At 51.6% G+C, this 20209-nt stretch overlaps 2 protein-coding genes across 3 annotated transcripts in view; both read left to right on the forward strand.

The window, feature by feature from the left end:
- Nucleotides 1–20209, forward strand: part of LOC128596231 (G patch domain-containing protein 4) — a 138863-nt gene that overhangs the window by 24550 nt on the left and 94104 nt on the right. The window lies entirely within an intron of this gene.
- Nucleotides 11071–18374, forward strand: CRABP2 (cellular retinoic acid binding protein 2). Its single transcript, XM_053605846.1, has 4 exons — nt 11071–13432; nt 16663–16841; nt 17338–17454; nt 17921–18374. Exons 1-4 carry the CDS (start codon nt 13363–13365, stop codon nt 17969–17971), a joined length of 417 nt encoding a protein of 138 aa, XP_053461821.1. The 5' UTR covers nt 11071–13362; the 3' UTR covers nt 17972–18374.

Raw genomic sequence — 20209 nt, forward strand, 5'->3', positions numbered from 1 at the left:
CTTTGTTTCTTTTTTGAGATAGAGTCTCACTATGTTACCCTAGGTAGAGTGCCATGGTGTCACAGTTCACAGCAACCTCAAACTCTTAGGCTTAAGTGATTCTTTTGCCTCAGCCTCCTAATTTATCTGGGACTACAGGTGCCTGCCACAACGCCCCGCTATTTTTCTGTTGCAGTTGTCATTGTTGCTTAGCTTGCCCGAGCTGGTTTCGAACCTGCCAGCCTCGGTGTATGTGGCCAGCACTGTAACCACTCTGCTATGGGTGCCGAGCCCACATAAAGTTTTTTTTTGTTTGTTTGTTTGTTTGTTTTTTGCAGTTTTTGGCTGGGGCTGGTCTTGAACCTGCCACCCCCAGTATATGGGGCCGGTGCCCTACTTGAGCCACAGGTGCTGCCCACAATGAAGTTTTCTAATACTGAGACCCTCTTCTGCAGATGAGAATGAGAAATGAGTGGTAAGAATGTTGTAAGAACCACATTCTGCCAGATATGCTTGTGATAGTCTAAAACTTCAATTAGGGGTGGCACCTGTGGCTCAGTGAGCAGAGCACTCAAACTTGCCACCCATATACCAAGGATGGCAAGTTCCAGCCCGGTTCCAGCCAAACTGCAATGAAAAAATAGCCGGGCGTTGTGGCTGGCACCTGTGGTCCCAACTACTCGAGAGGCTGAGGCAGGAGAATCACCTAAGCCCAGGAGTTTGAGGTTGCTATGAGCTGTGACGCCATGGCACTTTATCTAGGGTGATAAAGTGAAACTCTGTCTCAAAAAAAAAAAGAATTCTTGCTAAAACTTCAATTAGCAGAATGGTCCTTATAAGGGAAAAGGAGCATATATTAATATTTTGAAATTTCAAGCAATAGCTCCTCCCTTGACCTTTAAGAACCACTGATCTAGTCAGGCGCAGTGGCTCATGCCTGTAGAGATAGGCGGGTGGATTGCCTGAGCTCACAGGTTCAAGACTAGGACTAGCCTGAATAAGAGTGAGACCTAGTCTCTAAAAATAGCCGGGTTTTCTGGCGAGCGCCTGTAGTCCTAGCTACTGGGAGGCTGAGGTAAGAGAATTGCTTAAGCCCAAGATTTGAGGTTGCTGTGAGCTGTGATGCCACAGGACTCTACCCAGGGCTACAAAGTGAACTGTCTCAAAAAAAAAAATAAAAATGAACCACAGATCTAGAGAAGGCTCCAAGGAGGAATCATTTGATTACTAGTTTAACAGATAATTACAGATGACAATAGGAAAGATCTACGGTGCTATAATTATGGACTTGCCCCAAGGCACATTAGTCCAAGTTCAAGCTTAGAGAGACAAACACCTATGAATGCACTATACTAGGTGCATCTGTGTACTGTTGCTCACAAAGCACTTTCACTTTCCCTATATTGTAGAGCAAGTCCCCAGACAGCCAGCAGCTTAACAGCAAGTTACTTTACATTAATACTGGGTTCCAAGCTTGATTTTTGCCACTCAAGTATATTTGTGACAATAAGTCACTTTGCTTCTTGGCATCTCAATGGTTCTAGTGCCAAAATCCTGGGATTCTTTTCTAACCTTAGTGTTGAAGTGATGTTTGCTATCATGAATAACAATAAAGGCAAAAAAATAATACTAAAGGCAGCCATTAATTGGTATTTGTCAGACACTGTACTAGCCCCACTTGGTGCATTATCTCATTCTCTATAAGGTGGGTAGTACTGTAATTTGACAGTTGAGGAAACTGAGACTGACAAAAGATGAGAAGTCTTTCACAAGCCAAATATCTGGAGGTTGGCGGTGCTGGCATTCAGACCTGCCAAATCTGCCTTTCTGGAGTCTCTGCTCTTAACCACTGCCCTGCTCTGCTATTAACACATCCAAGTGGCATCTGGTGAGACTTGGAATCTTTCCACTCACTTATTTATTCAACTTGTGTTATGTCAGGCATTGTGCTGGGCACTAGGGAAATGGCATTGTCTTTGCTCCTGAGTTGCTCACTGAGGCCTGGAGGAAAGAAACCAGCAGACTGCTTTCAGTTCACTGTGGCAGATGCTGTCCAGAGTCACTGAAATATTTAAAGCAGGGCAGGGATGTGATCAGATCTGTTGTTTTTGGAAGGATGCTGGCAACCAAATGGAATCTGGATTGGAGAAGGGTCAGGAGATGAGTTCTGTCGGGATAACTTGGAAGAGCAATGATGGAGGCCTGGATCAATGAAGTGGGAGGATGCATCTGAGTTCACGGAGGAGGCAGAATCAGTAGGACTTACAGATCAGGGCAAAAGGATAAATGATCGACTTGTTATTTCTGGATTAGGGTAAACAGCCATTCACCAAAATAGAGAGGAGCAGGTTTCAAAGATGAGCTGGGTATTCCCTGGGTCAACTGAGTTGCCTTGAGATAATTCAAATGGGCATGTCAAGGCAGTAGCTGGACATACCAGACTGGATCTTAACAGAGCAAAGAGATGTAGGGCTGGAAACTGAGGCTTGGAGACAACAGTGTAGTAGGTGTGGGATTGGGCTGAGGCCTTCCAGGAAGGAGATACAAAGAAAAGCAGAAGGGGCAGCACCTGTGGCTCAAAGGAGTAGGGCACTGGCCCCATATACTAGAGGTGGAGGGTTCAAACCCAGCCCAGCCAAAAACTGCAAAAAAAAAAAAAAAAAGCAGAAGGTCAAGATCAGAGTTTTAGGAAGTCCTTGTGCTTACAGGATGCTAGAGGTAGAGAGTCCTAAGAGAGATACCAGCCAGGTAAGAGGACAGCCAAAAGAGACTACCAGGAGGGAGGGGATACCAGAATCAGGCACTACAGAGAGAGGCCAGTAAGGTAAGAATAAAGAAAAAGGGGCGGTGCCTGTGGCTCAGTCGGTAAGGCGCCGGCCCCAACCCGGCCCCCGCTGAACTGCAACCAAAAAATAGCTGAGCGTTGTGGCGGGCGCCTGTAGTCCCAGCTACTCGGGAGGCTGAGGCAAGAGAATCGCTTAGGCCCAGGAGTTGGAGGTTGCTGTGAGCTGTGTGATGCCATGGCACTCTACCGAGGGCCATAAAGTGAGACTCTGTCTCTACAAAAAAAAAAAAAAAAGAATAAAGAAAAAGGCCTGTGGTAGCCCTTCATCTGACCAATGTCAGGGCAGGAGATGGAAGAGTGGGTTAACTACAGTGGGTTGAGGAATAAATTGGAGGTGTGGAAGGAGAGGAGTGAGTATAGATGGCTCTGTCTTAGCTTTGGAGGGAAGCAGATAAGGGTTGCTATAGGAGCACAGGGCAGAAGATGCTTAGGGATGGAGCCAGTGAGTCATCATGTGGTTGGGGAAGGGACAGATGAATGCTACTGTGGATCCTGAAAGGGGGAGATGCAACCCCAAGTTTAGCCTTTGCCAGCTTTTTGTCTTCTGGACCAGGAAGGAAAGAAGAAAGGGTAAGAGCAGATATGTTTCCACCATGCTCAGCCCAGAAGCAGAGAGTTTAAATGGTCAGGACTATTTAGGCTGCAAAGCAAGTGTCTGAAGAGGGTGGAGACATGGTAGTCAGTGTCCCTGGGGCTGGGGACTGGGAGGCTAAGCTGCTGAGTAAGCTCTGGAGATGCCCATGGCTGCAAGGTTGGAAGCAGAGGACAACTGGGAGCCTGAGCTAGATCCTCAGTGACCTGAGGTGGGCAGGTATGGGAAAGAGAAGAATAAATTGGCTTGGCACCCGTAGCACATTACAGCGCCAGCCATATGCACCAGGAGTGAAGGGGCCAGGACTAGGGAGAGGTTGAAGTGCTTGGGCAGCTTACTTAAGGCTGGGGGGTTCAAACCTGGTCCAGGCCAGCTAAACAACAACGACAACTGCAATAAAAAATAGCTGGGCGTTGTGGAGGGTGCCTGTAGTCCCAGCTACTTGGGAGACTGAGGCAAGAGAATCGCTTAAGTCTAAGAGTTTGAGGTTACTGTGAGCTGTGATGCCACGGCAATCTACCAAGGGTGACAAAGTGAGACTCTGTCTCAAAAAAAAAAAAAAAAGGAAGAGAAGATGCAATAAGTACATGGTACGAGCTTTACAAAGTTTGGGCTAGGGGACTTCTAAGAGGGCAGCTGAGGCGTAGGGAGGCATCACTGGGAAGCCTAAAGAATTCTGAGCCCTCCCAGTAGTTGTGAGGGCCTCAGCTGTGACTGTGTCACTTTCGTTTTTATTTATCTATTTTTTTTAATTCTTTTTTTTCTTTTTTTTTTTTTGGTTTTTGGCCGGGGCTGGGTTTGAACCCGCCATCTCCGGCTTATGGGACCGCCCTACTCCTTGAGCCACAGGCGCCGCCCTTTTTAATTCTTTTTTTAAACACAGACTCAAGCTCTGGTGGTTCAAACCTGCCAGCCTTGGTGTATGTGGCCAGCACCCTACCCACTGAGCTACAAGCACCACCTCACTCTCCTTTTCAGATCTGCTTTTTTTTTCTCAAAGTACGTCTCTTTTGTGTTTTTTTCCTTGTCCCCCCCCCCACACACACACACACACAAACACATGCACACTTCTCTATTGAACAAAGTACCTGTCTTACATACCAAAGCTCCTACCAAGGACAGTTAAATAAATGATTAAATCAAGAACAAGGCTACTAATGAAAGACAATTAAGCATTTCTCTGAGCCTTAGTCATTGATTTTGATTGAAGTCATTATGTTTCATTCTTTTGTTTAAAAAATATTTTGGGGGACTCGGTACCCGTAGCACAGTGGTTACAGCACCAGCCACATACACTTGGGCTGGCAGGTTCAAACCCGGCCCAGGCCTGCTAAACAACAGCAACAAAAAATAGCTGGGTGTTGTGGCAGGTGCCTGTAGTCCCAGCTACTAGAGAGGCTAAGGCAAGAGAATTGCTTGAGCCCAGGAGTTTGAGGTTGCTGTGAGCTATGAAGCCACAGTACTCTACCAAGGGCGACATAATGAAACTCTGTCTCAGAAAAATAAATAAATAAAAAATATTTATTTGATTTCCAACTATGTGCCAGACACCATTGTAAGCAAGCAACATGGACACATCTTCTAATATGCAGTTGATAAGTGACATGAAGAAAAGAAAGTAAGGCAGGTATGTGTGTACATGAGATGTCACATGGGATATTTAGGGATGGTCTTTCTGAGGAGGTGACATTTGAGCAGAGACATGAAAGAAATGAGGAAACAAGTCATGTAAACACATGGGAGAAGAACATTCCAGACATTGGTAGGTGCGAAGGCTATGAGGCAGAGGTGTGCTTGTGTAGTCCAGGAGCAGCCAGAGGCCAGTGTAGCTGCAGCACAGCAAGCCAAGGGGAAAGTGGTGGGAGATGAGGCCGGAGGGTGGGGCGGATCTGATAAGCTGATGCAGAGCCACCCAGCCCATTATGTGGAGTGGCACGAACTGATTAAAAGTTTAAAGGACTCCCCCCAGCTGCTATAAGAGGAAGAGAATGGGAACAGAAGGAATCAGTGCACAGGTTCTACTGTAATCTAGACAAGAAATGATAGCGAGCCAGGCACCGTGGCTCACACCTATAATCCTGGCACTCTGGGAGGCTGAGGTGGGTGGATTGCTTGAGCTCACAAGTTCAAGACCAACCTGAACAAGACTGAGACCCCATCTCTATTAAAAATGAAAAAAAGTGAGGCAAGAGGATGGCTTGTGCCCAAGAGTTTGAGGTTGCTATGAGCTATTATGCCATGGTACTCTACTGAGGTAGAGTACCATGGCACCACTTCAACAAAGTGAGACTGCCTAAAAAAGAAAAGAAATGACAGACATGGTGGCAATGGAGGTAGTTAGAAGTGGCCTGATTTGAGACAGGTTTAAGTTTACAGAGATGGAAGATATTTGGTGTGGTTGATGTTGGACAAATGTTTAATCCAAGACTGACATCTTTGGCCTCTCAGCTCTTATCAATGGCCTGCAACACAGTGCTCAGGGAATGCATGTGCCCTCATAAGTAGAGGACCCAGGTGTGGTCAGGAGTGAAGACAGTTGGAGGGTGCTTGTTCTCCTTCAGGTAGTGAATAAATGGGGCACATGTACAGATGTTCCTTGACTTACAATGGGAATGTCTCCATAAACATCGTAAGTTGAAAAAGTCATAAATCCTGGGAGACTGAGGTGGGTGGATCCCTTGAGCTCAGGAGTTCGAGACCAGCCTGATCAAGAGGGAGACCCAGGCTGGGCGTGGTGGCTCATGCCTATAGTCCTAGCACTCTGGAAGGCTGAGACAGGTCGATTGCCTGAGCTTATAGGTTTGAGACCAGCCTGACCCAGAGGGAGACCTTATCTCTAAAAATAGGCATTGTGGCTGGCACCTGTGGTCTCAGCTACTTGGGAGGCTGAGGCAAGAGAATCACTTGAGCCCAAGAGTTTGAGGTTGCTATGAGCTGTGACAACCACAGCATTCTACCAATGGTGACATACTGAGACTTTGTCTCCAAAAAAAAAAAAATAAAGAGGGAGACCCCCATCTCCACTAAAAATAGAAAAACTAGCTGAGTTATTAGTGTGTGCCTGTAGGCCCAGCTACTTCGGAGGCTGAAGTAAGAGGATTGCTTGAGCCCAGGAGTTTGAGGTTGCTGTGAACTCTGATGCCACAGTATTCTACCCAAGTGACAGAGTGAGACTGTGTCTCAAAAAAAAAAAAAAAAAAGAATTTGTCCTGGGAAGACAAGCACACGTTACTCCTCTTCCAGGTGCAACCATATCCCATTCTGAAGTGGTTTAAAAGCAAAGTTTTGACATCAGCTAGACCCAGGATAGCACACGAGAAGCTCTTACACAGTAGTGGGCCCAGTCTAAGGGTCACTCATCTCCCAGATCTGTGCCTGTGGCCCTGACCTGACCCTCCAGAGCACAGAGCAGCACCAAAAACATTGTAAGTTACCACACCCCAACCAGAGGCACATCCCGAAAAGCCAGCCCTTCACTCCCCTGCACCCTGTGGAATCCTGCTTGGTTTCTTCTTTGGGAAGATGTTATGAGAGGGATGCAAATCACAACTGAAGAGGGAAGAAGGCAACTGGCTGCTGGGCCTAGGGGCTGGGGAGGGAGAAAGAGCCCAAACCCAGGACCGATGTGGAGGCAGAGGTGGATACTCCAGCCTGGCAGCTTCAGACTGGGTCTGGGTCTCCCAGGACAGAGGTGGAGTTGGAGTGGGAGTGAAGGGGCCAGGACTGGGGAGAGGTTGAAGTGCTCGGGTAGCTTCCTCCTAGGCTAGCCATGCACACACATGCTCTCCCTTCAACACGGGGACTGCCTCTATCCAGCATTGGTATCATTCCCTGGGGCTCCTGGGAGCATAGTACCAGAGGGTGAGGGAGTTTATGAGGAGATTTGGCCCACAGAGACCATAGGTGCCCACAGCAGCAAGAAAGATTCACCTGGTGAGTGTCCTGGGCCCAAATGGCTCCCTGAGTCACTGTGGCCTCAGCAGGGAGACTGATTAACTGAATACCTGGGCACACAGAAACCTAGATACAGTGCTGACAGTCTCTGAGCTCTGGGATTCAGGAGGCGTGAGACTGTAAAGAGGAAGTTGGCAGCTGCAGATTTCAGGAGTTGCTGGCTCCTTTGGTTTCCCAGGGACGTGTCCCTGCAGATCCCCAAGTCCCAAAGCTCCCACTTGGAAGCCTTGCCTAGGTTAGTAGAGTCACAGGCCGGGGAGGTTGGGACTGTGGCAGGGGGCAAGGCAGTGTGTGTTCTCAGCCTGGCTCACTCTGGAATTCACAGTCCTCAGCTCCCTTTGGGAACCCAGGCAGACTGGGGGGCCCTAGCTGTGGGACTGGGTAGGAGCACTGAGTGGGGGGAAAGGGGGGCTGGAAACTGTTCAGTCTCTTTCTTTGACAGCTGATATGTTCCAGAGCTGGTGCCCACAGGGGAAAGGAAATCAGAGCTTCCCCCTCACACATCTTTTTCCCATTTTGTTCCTGCTGCCCAGAGAAACCCATTAGGGCTAGGTCAGTCTGGGGCCTCCCCACCCGCCCATCTCTCCAGCCCTGCTATATAAACAGGGGTGGGGGTGGGTGGGGTCAATGGAAGGACAAGGCCCTAGCCTGGCTAAGGGGCCAGACTCTGAACTCTTGTATCCCTTCTTAAATCCTGGCCTGCTCAAGATAGGGGGTGGGGGCAGGGACCAGGAATCTGGGCGCCTGGGGCCCTCCCATACTCTGCTCAAATCTCCCTAAACCTCTGACTGACTATCTCCAGGAAGTCTAACCCACTAGCCCCTCAAGGAAAGGGCCTGGCAGGTACCCAGCCAGTCCTGGGTCTGTTTGCAGCAGGAAAGGCCCTCCGGTTGGGGAAGCTGGTCCTTATTACCTGACTCCTGAGACTGTAGCCTCCTCCTGGAGCCACCAGGACAACTGGTTTCCATAGGCCCCTGGGAGCCAGGCTAATGGCTAAACTACTGGATCCCAGCATCTGAAGACAACAACTGCATTTGGGGGCTTGAAAGAAGAGGGGAACTGGAGCCCCAAGGAGCCTGGAGAAGAGTTCTGCTCAGGCTGACCAGTCAGCCCCTCCTACCCTATCCCCCCAGGGACAATGCATCCAATGTCCTCTTTCTGTCCCCATCCAGAACTTCAGAGCCCAGAAGTGGGCCCCACTCAGTCTCCTTTGAGACCTTGCCTTCCTCCTGTCTTCTTGCCTCTTGTCAATCTCAGAATCTGGTTATCTGGCCCCATGCCCAACCAGCTTGCAGCCATCTCTTTTTTTCTTCCTCTAGAAACTCCAGCTCATCTCAGTGCCAGGGGGAAGGTCCCTGGACCCTGTATCTTCTATTTCCCACCTTCAGAGGGTAGGAGAAAAGGCATCTGAGAGGTGGCATCTTGCACTATAGTGGCAGGGAAGGGAGAATATTGCAGGTTGTGCATCTTTTTCAGGTACCACAGGAACCCAAGTGTTACAGCCTACCAAACTTGCTGTGCCTACACCTTTTCCCTCCTGATCTGGGCTGCCAGGGGTTAAGGGGCCAGTGCAGGGGAGGGGGTGGGAGTGGCAGAGGTCCTAGGAAGTGGGTTGTAAAAACCAAGAGTTTAACTGCAGGTCACATCACGGTTCCAACTGACTTCTCCATGCAGGGGACTGAAACCCAGTCTGGACAAGTCCTCAGCCAGTGCATCCACACCTCCTCCCTCTCTCCTCCCTTGGCTCAGCCAGCTCAGCCCAGCCCTGAGGAAAGCATTGGCAGCTGGGGCTGGGAATGAGGTGGCAGAGCCAAGAACAACAGGGGCAGCGGCACCACCACCTGGGTGCTCTGCAGACCCCCTACTGGTGCAGTGATCCTGCTATCTGATCCTGCTTTGGCAGTCAGCCCCCTTCCCCAGTCTGTTCTCCTGACTCTACTGGGCCACACCCGCCTCTGTTTGCCAGGTCTCAGGGCCATCTCTGGAGAATTCTGTCATTCAACTGCCCCTTTCCCCAGGTCACTCAAGATTCTCTGCCCTTAACCTCCCTAGTTCACAGGATCTCTCCACTGCACCCAGATGTTTTGGGGACGTGAGTTGCCTCCTTTCTAGATCTCTGACCCTGTCTCCCAGCTCACACTTCATTTTGCTGGAAGTTCTTCTTTGGTTTAACTCCCACCTGTCTTGTTGCAAGGGCAGTTTCATTTAGGGCAAATCAGAGCGTGGCCTCACCTGATTTGAAAAGGGCGGGGTCCCTGAACCCAGTCAGACAGATAAGAACACAGTACTCCACTCTGAACTGAGAACTGGGCCAGACTTAGAGGCAGGACACTTGAGTCTAGGCTCTGTGCTAAGAGGAATCCTGAGGGCTCAGGTGGCCAGGAGACACAATGTCGTGCCCTAGTGGCTCCCAGCCCTTCATCCACTCTCAGACCTCCCTGCCTTCTGTAGAAGTCCTGCCTTCTTTGCTGCCCCTAACTGAATGGCACACACTTGGGTGTCCAGGCCCAAATGAAATTAAACTCAGAGCCAAAACCCTCTGACCCAGCAGAGGCGATACCACAGAGCAGGGCCAGGAGGTGGCTCTTCTGCAAGTATTGAATTTGGTCAGAGAATCTCCAGTTGGGGGTAAAGGTGGGGGCTTCATGACATTCCCACTCTTCCCATCCCAGTCAACTCTTCCTTCCCCAGCAGCTGGGCTGGGTGGTCACTCCACCTCCATCAAATAAATGATAGGAGGGGGGAGTGTCTTCTTCCCAAGTCTCAGACCCCATGATCATGCACATCATCCACACTTCACCATCCAGTAACCTTCTCCTGCCCATCTCTGTTCTTTTTGGTGTAAAAATAGCCACTTTCAGCCACACCACAATGGAGCAAAGCCCTAGAATGTTCCTCTTAGCTCTCTTAAGCTTGACATTTTCTGCCCTTAGCCTGTTTTTCTCCTCCACTCCACCCCCATCCTACTTTTGCTCCCCCAGCTCTTCTTACCAACTTTGCCCCCTCTCCCATTTGAGTCTCCAGATTTCTGGGGAAGCCCCCAGAGAGGTCTGACCAAAGCTCAGGGAAAGGTGGTACGGGTCGCTGCAGTCAGATCTGCTACAGATTTGGTCATAATTAAAAGGCCAGTGGCACTGGGAAATTCCTTCTCTTTATTGATCCCAGTGGGAAATTAAAGCCAGTTGTTTGGAGCTGAGTGGCTGATTTAGCTGTTGCTCCTCCCCATTGCCCCTAGCTTCCCGCACCTCTTCTGTTAGCCCCTCTACAGTCCCCTCAGTCTGATCATCTCCCTCCCCTCAGTTTGCCCCAGTCTTCTTCCCAAGCACCCTCTCGCCTGCTGCTCCCCTGGGTAACAGGGCTGCTAGAGACTGAGACATCAGCCTCAGCTACTCAGCACCCTGCTTGGACCCCCCCCCCCACCTCCCTCAGCAGGGGTTGGGGTACTGGGGCTGAATCTGGAGCTGGAGCTTAGGCTCAGGGCTGCCAAACCGCAGATGCTCACATCTGGAAAGAATTCCCCTCCCAGCCTGACTTCCCTTTGTCTTCTGTCTCTTTGGAAATCCTGGCCAGTTTATTGGGGGGAGGAGGGAATGGAAAAGTGAAGGGAGGGAATGTGTCCAGGCCTCCCCACCCCCACCCTACAGAGCCCCTCTAGCCTCCCCAGCATCCTCAGCCAAGCCGCTCTGCTCTAGCTTCATGAGGCCAGACCATATCTTTCCTACAGATGGGGTTCCTGCATCCTGATGACCATCTTTTTACATCTTTAGTCACAACTGTAGGAGAGAGGCCTGCACTGGCCCTTTTCTTTTGCAGGAGCAGTGGTGCTGTTGAGCAGGAGATGGGACACTTACAGCTGGGGGACCCAAGAGGATTGGAGGGGAGTGGAGCAAAGTGGAGATGGACATGATGATCTGAGTGGGAGAGGCAGGGAGCAGTGAGTGGAAGGAGGGGCAGCAGGAGTCTTGTTTCCGCCATACTCCCTCCTCCAGCTTCTCTTTATCCCTCTGGCTAGGAGCCTGATTCCACTGTCAGAACCTAATCCCCCTCCCATTATCTACTGCACTGCTGAGCAGGGAGGCTAGGGGAGGGGCCCAGGCTTGGCCCACAGCGCCGGGCCCTGAGCACTCCCCAAAGACCCCCCCTTTCCTTCCACCACCTCTGCTTTTGTCTGTCCTTCCTAGAACTCCTCACCCTGCTGCCTTCTTCCTGAAGCCACACCCCCAGTAAGCTCTCCCGGATCCCCCAAAACCTAGGCTGAAGCATCCAGCTCGCTTCTGCAAATCTGAGGTTATTGGCTAGTGCTGTGTGGAGCTTCCAGAAGCCCTTTCTGCAGTGTAACCTCCATCCCTCTTGCTGCAGAGCAGCCTGGCTGCTTTATTTTCTCTACACACCTATTATCCAGAGATTTCCCTCTCTGCCGCCTAGTCCCCCAGCACTTTCTTCGGCCCGATGAGAAGCCCTCTTTGACTTCCGTCCTCAAGGTTCCCCCCCAGCTCCCTAGACCGCTCCCGGGTTCCGAGCACAAGACCTACAGAGCCTGCCCGCTCCACCCTCGGCCACGCTGGCAGGGAGGAGCCAGGGCTGGGACCAGATGTGGGGTTTTCTTCCCGTCTCGAAAGGAGGTGGGAGGGCGAGTCCTGGGGTAGGCAGCGGTGCGGGCCGCGGGGTCATGTGCACCGGTCCGCCGAGGGCGACCAGGCCACAAGGTCCCTCGGAGACAGGCAGGGAACCGCTCCTCTTGCTCCAGGAGTCGCATCTTTGTTCTTCTGTGGGTTCCCGCCTCGGGTCTCCGGGGCGGCCTCCGAGGCTCCCGCCTGCCCTCCTTTTCTGGTTTTCAGTCTCCCGGCCCTCTCCGCAGGGGTCTCCGCGGGAAGCCGTGCCCTACCCCCCCTGCTTTGATCTCCCACTTCAAAGCCAATCTCCCAGCGCGGGCTCGTCTTCCGTCTGTTTTACAGCTCGGGAGGGTGACACCTGAGACCCTGCTCCACCTCCTCCCCAGTCCCCCCCCCCCAGTCTAGGTGGCGGCGGGCGGCGCGCCCAGTCTCTGCCTCGCCTTCCCGCCTGCCGAGACCCCCCAGCGCTTTAATAAAAACCTCGAGTCAAATGACTGGCTGCGACCTCTGCCCTCCCCAGCCTCGCACCCCGCTCCTGCTTAACCCTGCGAAATCCGTCCACTCAGTACATTAAAAGGGATGGGTTTCCACGTGCCCACTTCCAGCGTCCCCAGGCACTACCCAGCCAAAAGCCAGACCGAGGGGCAGGGGGAGGCTTCGCCTTTACCCCTCCTCTTTGAGTAGTTCCGGCAGGGGGCGCCGTTGCCCCACTTTGGTGTTGGACACCAAGGACCCCAGGGCTCCCCAGCCCCTCTCGAGTTCAGAGGGGTTCCCCGGAATCTAGTTCGGGCTTCAATGTATCTAGAGCGCAGCCGCCCATTCCCTTCCTCAGCTCCGGCTTGAGATTTGGGGTTGAACCACAGGTGGGTCGCTGGGTGTCTGGCGCCAAGAGCAGAATGCACCTAGTTAGAGAGGGGACAAGGGGAAACAGCCGAAACGTGGCAAACACAGGTGGGAAACAGCCACATGTGAGCTCGGAGCATCTGCGCTCCGGCCAAGCTTCCCTTCCTCTCTGCCCAGAGCGCAATTCGAATGCTCGCCTTCTGGCCGCTTCACCATCCACCAGCTGGAGCGAACACTGGACCCACACACAGGACTGAATCCAGAGGTTGGGGGCCGGGGCACAGGGGCCCCCAGATGGGAGGCGGGGCAGGAGGCGGGGCCACTTCGGTCCTGGGCAGGAACGGGCAGTGCAAGGTATAAAAGCTGCCTGCGCGCGAGTGGGAGCACTGGCTAGCTTTGGGGTTGCCCTGGACCGGTCTTGGTTCCTGAGTCTCACCACCCGGCAAAGGCGGCGGCGACGTCTCTTTTGACTAAAGGATTCAGCGTCCAGTGCTGCAGCCAAGGGATTTAAAGGGACTATCATCCGCGCCGCCACCATGCCTAACTTCTCTGGCAATTGGAAGATCATCCGATCGGAAAACTTCGAGGATTTACTCAAAGCGCTGGGTAAGGAAATTTTCCAAAGCCCGGGAGAAGCGAGGGAGACCTGAAGTCCTGAGAGGTGAAGACAAGAAAGAAAGAGGGACAGGAACCAGGGGGTGAGAGGCTGGGAGTCTGCATCTCCAGAAAGAGGGCTGTACGCCTGGGTCCTGGGACGCTGGTCCTGGACGCCTAAGTCCTGCTTTCTCCCGCGGGGGCCCACCGGTGCCAGCTCAAACAATGACTCAGAGCCTGTGAATCAAGTAGAAACCAGAGGCACGAGGTTGGTCTCGGGGGATGGAGGACTGGCCTCAGCTCCCGGTCCCGGCCCGGCCGACCAGGGCACCTGGCTCTAGCAGCTCAGAAGCTGCCCTTTGATAGAGCCGCGTACCCTGCATCTGGGCTGGGAATCTGGTCACCTGCCAGTCGAACCCCTCGAACCCCTCGGAGACATTCCAAACACCTTCCTGGGTGCCGGGCCGGTAATCCAATCCCTGGGGCAGGTTCATTACCCCTCTACTCCTGGCTCCACCTACCAGGTGATCCGCAGCCCCAGCGCCCCCTTCCTCTCCTCCCGGCTCTGTACTTTCCATTCCCCGCCCCCCATCTGTGAGACAATTATTTTCCTACAGCAAGCAGCTTCAGAGTCCTAAAATCTCTCTGAATAATTATCACTTTCTTGAATTTAAACAAAAGGCTTCATGTGAAACTCCAACCCTGGTTCCCACCTCTCTCCTTCCCCAAAGGGAGCCGGGCTGCAGCTCAGCTGGGTGTGTTGGTCTAAGGTGGAGAAACCGCACCAGCCCAGACTGCCCTTCCAACTTTCTCCACTCACTTTCTGCACCTTTGGGCTAGATGGCCTGGGGTAGGGGAGAAAGCCAGAACTCCACAACTGGGAGAAGGCGCTGGAAAGTGATGGAGCCCAAATGAGGACCTCCATCCTGACAAGGAGCCCTGGGAGCCCTGGAGCCACACATGCCACCTTCAGTTTCTGGACTGAACACAGAGACACCAGTTTGGGCTCAGGGGGTTGGGGGAAGGCATCCTGTGTGGGATGGGAGAGGGGAACTGATGGAGTGAGCTGGGCCTAAGAAAGGTCTGGAATGCTATGAGGAAAGCAAGGGTTTCCACCAACCCTTGCTTTTAGTTACTCCTGTGTTCTAATCACCATGCAGTCGTGTCAGTCTTGTTTTGCTCTTGCTGAAATTAAAGATCAAAGGATAGAAATTTTCCCTGCAGAAAGCCTAGATACCACCCCCTCTTCATCTTCTCTGGATTCTGGCCCCCGCAGTGGATGAGGTAGAGGGCTGGGCACAGCTGGAGAGTAAGCTCAAAGCCCAATCCTGTTGTCCATCTTCAGTCTGTTTGTCCTCCCTGCAGGATCTCTGAGAGCCACGTGCCCTCCTCAGGCCCTGCTGAGGGCAGATTGGAAACAGACCCATTAGACAAACACTGCTCAGAGTCAGCCAAGGTCGCTGAGCAGGCCCCCAGCTCTAAAGGCACCAGGGGCTGGCTGGAGGGATGTCTTCTAGGAACCCAGACTTGCCTCTGCAGGAAGCTCACCCCCTTTGTCCTCACCAGAAGTCCAGGTGGTGAGGGGTGCTCAGGTGTTTTGGGATATCTGTCCCACCCGGTTTCATGGTATGGCACACAGCAGATTCATTACTGTAACAGGAAAGATGGATATTAAATAGCAAGATGGACTAACAGGGAACAACAGAGTGAAGTAGCCTCCTTGTCCAAGAACATGTATCTCCTCTACTAAGTTAAGAGGACTGGGAACCTCAACCATCTCTCTCTGGACCCAAGAGATCAGCAGCCAACGAACGGAGTTCTTGGGGGACAGGGCTTCCTCTCTCCCTCTCCCTTCTGTTTAGAATAGGGTGGGTATGCTTTGATGCTGAGGGGAAAGAAGATTTGTTTCTCTAAGAACAGGGTCTGGAGGAGGGCCAGGCAGTTGGCCAGATCCAGGGCAGGGGAATCCTACTGCCTGGCCCAGTGCCCTGTGGACTTACTGTACTCTGAAGGGCTCTACTTCAGGCCAGGGCAGTGGGCCAGGCCAGGTGAGCTAAGGTATGGAGCTGAGGCCTGGGCCCCTTTCCGAGTGGCTTCCCTCCCTACTCGTCCTCCTGTCAAGTGGGTGCTCTCTCCTGTTTCCCTCACCCCTCTTTACTGGGGAGCAGAGAGAAGGGGTCCAATCTGGGAAAGGATATGAGTGTGCACAGAGGTTAAATGAGAAGGCCTGGCCACCTGATAGGGACTGGGAGATCCTGGGGGACGTATCAGGAAAGGGGGAGAAGGGCAGTGACCTTTTCACATCCCCTCATGTCCCTTGGGAGAGGGGCACGAGAGCCTTCCAAGAGGGCAAGTTAACAGGGAGCCAAATACCAGAACTTTAAGCCTCAGCTCTGGCTTTTTCTTCACTTTCTTTTTATCAGTAAAAATAACAGCAATAGTAATAATAACTATTATTTCCTGAAAACTTAAACGTGTGCCTGGCACTATATTTGTTAGGTCCTAAACACATACTGTTCCATTTGAGAGGTTTTTGAAGAAGCTGTTGTTTCCATTTTACAGTTGAGGAATTAAGGCTCAGAGAAGTTAAGCCATTTGCCCAGGGTCACCTGGCCTACATGGGGCCTAATTCATCTTACTCCGGAGCCTCTGGCCTCCCCAGGCTGCCAGCCTTCTGTAGAGAGAAACAGTTGCCCCATCACTTCCCCTGCTGAGAAACCGGTTTGTCATTGTTGGGAGGGGCAGAGATTGGGCAAATGAAGACCTACCCAGCAGCAGACAGGGTGAACAGATAGAGGAGACAGGCAAGTGGCCTGTAAATCTCAGGACACTGTGTAGGGCCCAGCTGGGGGGGTCTGCCTTGCACTTAGGCAGGTTTGAAGACACAAGACTCCAGGAGAGCCACAATGAGCCTGTGGCAATATGTTTGCTCAGTGGGGACAGGGGAGAAGCTGAGAATTCTGGGAGAGAAGAATTGAGAGCTGGGGGTCCTGATCCAGGCCTGCTCACACAACAAGGGAGAGACACAGTGAGGACAGGATTCCTAATGGCAGGGTATCGCCTCTTAGTCCCTCCCTCTGCAGCACCTGCCAGCTTCTTCACAGTGCCCCCTGGGACACTAAGGCAGATACCCCAGCCCCAAGCAAGTCACAGATCCATCTGCCTCAACTCTCTCATGGGGGAGGGCATGAGACAGGTGCCTGGAGCACCCCTAAAAGTGAGCTTCTCCCCTCTCCCCGCAGGGGTGAATGTGATGCTGAGGAAGATTGCTGTGGCTGCAGCATCCAAGCCAACAGTAGAGATCAAACAAGAAGGAGACACTTTCTATATCAAAACCTCTACCACTGTGCGCACCACGGAGATTAACTTCAAGATCGGGGAGGAGTTTGAAGAGCAGACTGTGGATGGGAGGCCCTGTAAGGTGAGTGCCAGGAGAAGGCCCTGGGATCATAGTGTCATTGCCCTGCCTCTCAACATGTCATTTTCCATTTTTTTTTTTTTTTTTTTGAGACAGAGTCTCATTTTGTCACCCACCCTCAGTAGATTGCTCTGGCATCACAGCTCACAGCAACTTCAAACTCTTGGGGTCAAGTGATCCTCTTGCCTTAGCCTCCTGAGTAGCTGAGACCATAGGCTCCTGTCACAAAACCTGGCTATTTTTAGAGACGGGAGTCTTGCTTTTTCTCATACTGGTCTTGAACTTGTGAGTTCAGGCAATCTTGGACTCCCAAAGTGCTAGGATTGCAGGCATGAGCCACAGCTTCCAGCCATTTTCCAGTCTTTCCTAGCTCCTCTCTATACCCAATGGAGAAGATCCTTGGGTAGTGGTGGGGATAGAAAGAGAATCTATCCCTTATCCCTCTCACTGCATTGTCCCTGCTGTGAGCCTAGCTCACTTGGCCACCTGTCTCTTGCAGAGCCTGGTAAAGTGGGAGAGTGAGAACAAAATGGTCTGTGAGCAGAGGCTTCTGAAGGGGGAGGGCCCCAAGACCTCCTGGACCAGAGAACTGACCAATGATGGGGAGCTGATCCTGGTAAGTCCTGCCTCCTCCCAACCAAAAGCAAACCCAGTGCCATCTCCAGAGATTCTCTGGGAGATTCTAGGGTACAAGAGATTCAAGAACAACTGCAGCTGGTCTCTCTACCCTCCTCGTGGAACTGCTTGGACAGGACTCAGTTGTCCCTACCCTACAGGGTCCTTGTGTGACTTAGAAACAGTATCCCTCTTGTGCAAAGCAAAGGACACATATTCACAAACCAAAGAACCCCAGGGGGAATATTCCAGGCTTAGGAGAGAGGATGGGCCTCTGATGGCCTCTATTGCCATCCTTCCTTCAAAGATTCCCAGGTATTCTGGTACTAGCTCCTGCCTGTTGGTCCTGAGTAAAGAGGCAAATTTGGATCTGGAGTCCAAACTGAGTATCTCCATTCAACTCTCTTCTTTCAAAGCCACAGGACTCCAGGGGCCTCCCAGGCTAACAACTCCTTTTGTCCTTCCAGACCATGACAGCGGATGACATTGTGTGCACCAGGGCCTACGTCCGAGAGTGAGTGGTCATGGGTACAAAAGCTACCTGAGCCCACCAATGGCTGTGCTCACCACCCTGCTTCACTCCCACCCTCCCTGCCCTTCTGTCCTTTCAGACTAGCTCTCCTCCTGCCCCATCACTTGTGGGGGTCACTGGGATGCATCTTGCAGGGTCTTGCTTTCTTTGAGCACTTCTCCCTTCCCCTGTAACAACAAAGAGGGATGGTGTGCAAGAGCCCAGATCACCCATTCCGGAGTCACTACCTCCCTCCCCAAGTCCCAGCCCCACTCCCAAACCAGCCCAGAGCAGAGTCTCTCTATAAGGGGACCCAAGGGCTGGAGAGGGAAAGACTAGTCCTCTGGCTTCTACTCTATCCCTGTAGCCTATTCAGTTTAGAATATTTATTTGTTAATTTTATTAAAATGTTGAAAAAAATAAAACCTGTTTGTGCCTCATTGGGAAAAGGGTAGATAAGTTGTGTGAGTTCAGCCTTGTTCTGAAATGTACTGCGTTCTAGCAGCGTGGATCTGAGTTAGACAACAAGGAGGGGATAGTCTTTCTGACCACTTCCCCTTCATCAACTGCTGAGTCCACAAGCATCACCTTTGCTTATTCTTTTTTTTTTTCCAGTTTTTGGCCAGGGCTGGGTTTGAACCCACCACCTCTGGTATATGAGGTTGGCGCCCTACTCACTGAGCCACAGGCGCCACCCCACCTTTGCTTATTCTCTGCTGGCTTCCAAGATCCTCCTCCTCCTGACCTCTCAGCTGGGACACTGACTCCCATTGTCCTCCATGTTCTCCATGATGATGACCCAGCTTCCTCCTCCATCTCTAATTGTTCTCTCTTCCAACCTTGGCCTGTGGGTAACCCCAGGCCTGGCCTTGCCCTCCCATATGGTTCCAGATGAACTCATCAAAACCCACAAGCTGGCCTTGCTCCTGCCTAGGTCTCTTGGTAAGACGTCCCATCCTGCCTATCAGCCCTCCTTATCAGAGGCAAGCCCATCTCTGTCATCATCTTTCCACCTTGCCTGAAAATCTCTCAGACACTCTTCTGCCCTGGGCTTCTAGACCTTCAAGGCCCTTTGGAGCCTCTCCCTTCACACTCAGGTCTTCCCAAATTCCATCATGATCTCTCCTGAACTCCCCTCTCCCCAGGTCGCTGCCCTAGACCAGACCTTCCTGTTGTTCACCTGGTTTTATAGAGCAGTAGCTGCTAGCTGGTTTGCATGTCCTGCTGTCCCCCCTGTCATGACACAACAGAATGAAATGAGCACAGGTGCTGGACTAACAGAGGCTTGAATCCTGGTTCTGTTACTTGCTAGTTGTGTGGCCTTGGACAAATTACTTAGTTCCTCAGAGCCTTATTTTTTGTGTTTTTAAAATGCAAACTAATGTAATTTAATGCTATATGTATTGGAAATTTCTAGCTGGGACTATCTTTGGGTGTGGCTGGACCCAGAGTTTGAAAGAAGGTCATCAACCTCTCCTATCCACATAAACTTCTCATCTCTGGGTTTTTTGGTGCATTGGCCACATTCAATCCTGTTACATAGAAGTTTTCTCCAAGTCATGGAAAATTGACCCCGCATACCCCAAGCTTACTTAGTTACAGCTTGAGATCCAAAAAGAAAAGATGGACTCCCTCCTGGGGCCCATTTCTTCAGTATTCCAAGACTCAGTTTGGTTCTTCTTGGATCACATGATCATGCCTTGGACTAGTTGCTGTTGGCAGGGCAAGGGCTCCAATGATTGGCCAGGCCTGGACTTCACACTACACCCATGGTCAAGGAACACGTGGGGCAATTATGACTATTCCTCCAGAATCTCAGGGGATGGGAAGAAGCAGGTTTCCCAATGAAGCCATCTAATCTCAGATTTCTACTTTTTTTTTTTTTTTTTTGAGATAGAGTCTCACTTTGTCACCCTCAGTAGAGGGCCACCGTGTCATGGCTCACAGCAACCTCAAACTCTTGTGCTCAAGTGATTCTCGTGACTCAGTTTTTTAATTTTTAATTTTAATTTTTTTTTGAGACAGAGTCTCACTTTGTTGTCCTTGGTAGAGTGCCGTGGTGTCACAGTTCACAGCAATTTCAAACTCCTGGGCTCAAGTGATTTTCTTGCCTAGCCTCCACAGTAGCTGGAACTATGGGCACCCACCACAATGCCCGGCTATTTTTAGAGATGGGGGTCTTGCTCTTGCTCAGGCTGGCCTCAAACCCATGAGCTCAGGCAATCCATCTCCTCAGCCTCCCACA

The sequence above is a fragment of the Nycticebus coucang genome, chromosome 10 (assembly GCF_027406575.1).
Source record: "Nycticebus coucang isolate mNycCou1 chromosome 10, mNycCou1.pri, whole genome shotgun sequence".
Taxonomy (NCBI): Eukaryota; Metazoa; Chordata; class Mammalia; order Primates; family Lorisidae; genus Nycticebus; species Nycticebus coucang.

Bases quoted from the DNA above. Each gene is read 5' to 3' on its own strand.
- CRABP2 (XM_053605846.1), top strand. From the start codon at position 13,363: ATGCCTAACTTCTCTGGCAATTGGAAGATCATCCGATCGGAAAACTTC. The intron at 13,433-16,662 runs GTAAGGAAATTT...CTCTCCCCGCAG, and splicing joins GGATTTACTCAAAGCGCTGG to GGGTGAATGTGATGCTGAGG. The intron at 16,842-17,337 runs GTGAGTGCCAGG...TGTCTCTTGCAG, and splicing joins TGGATGGGAGGCCCTGTAAG to AGCCTGGTAAAGTGGGAGAG.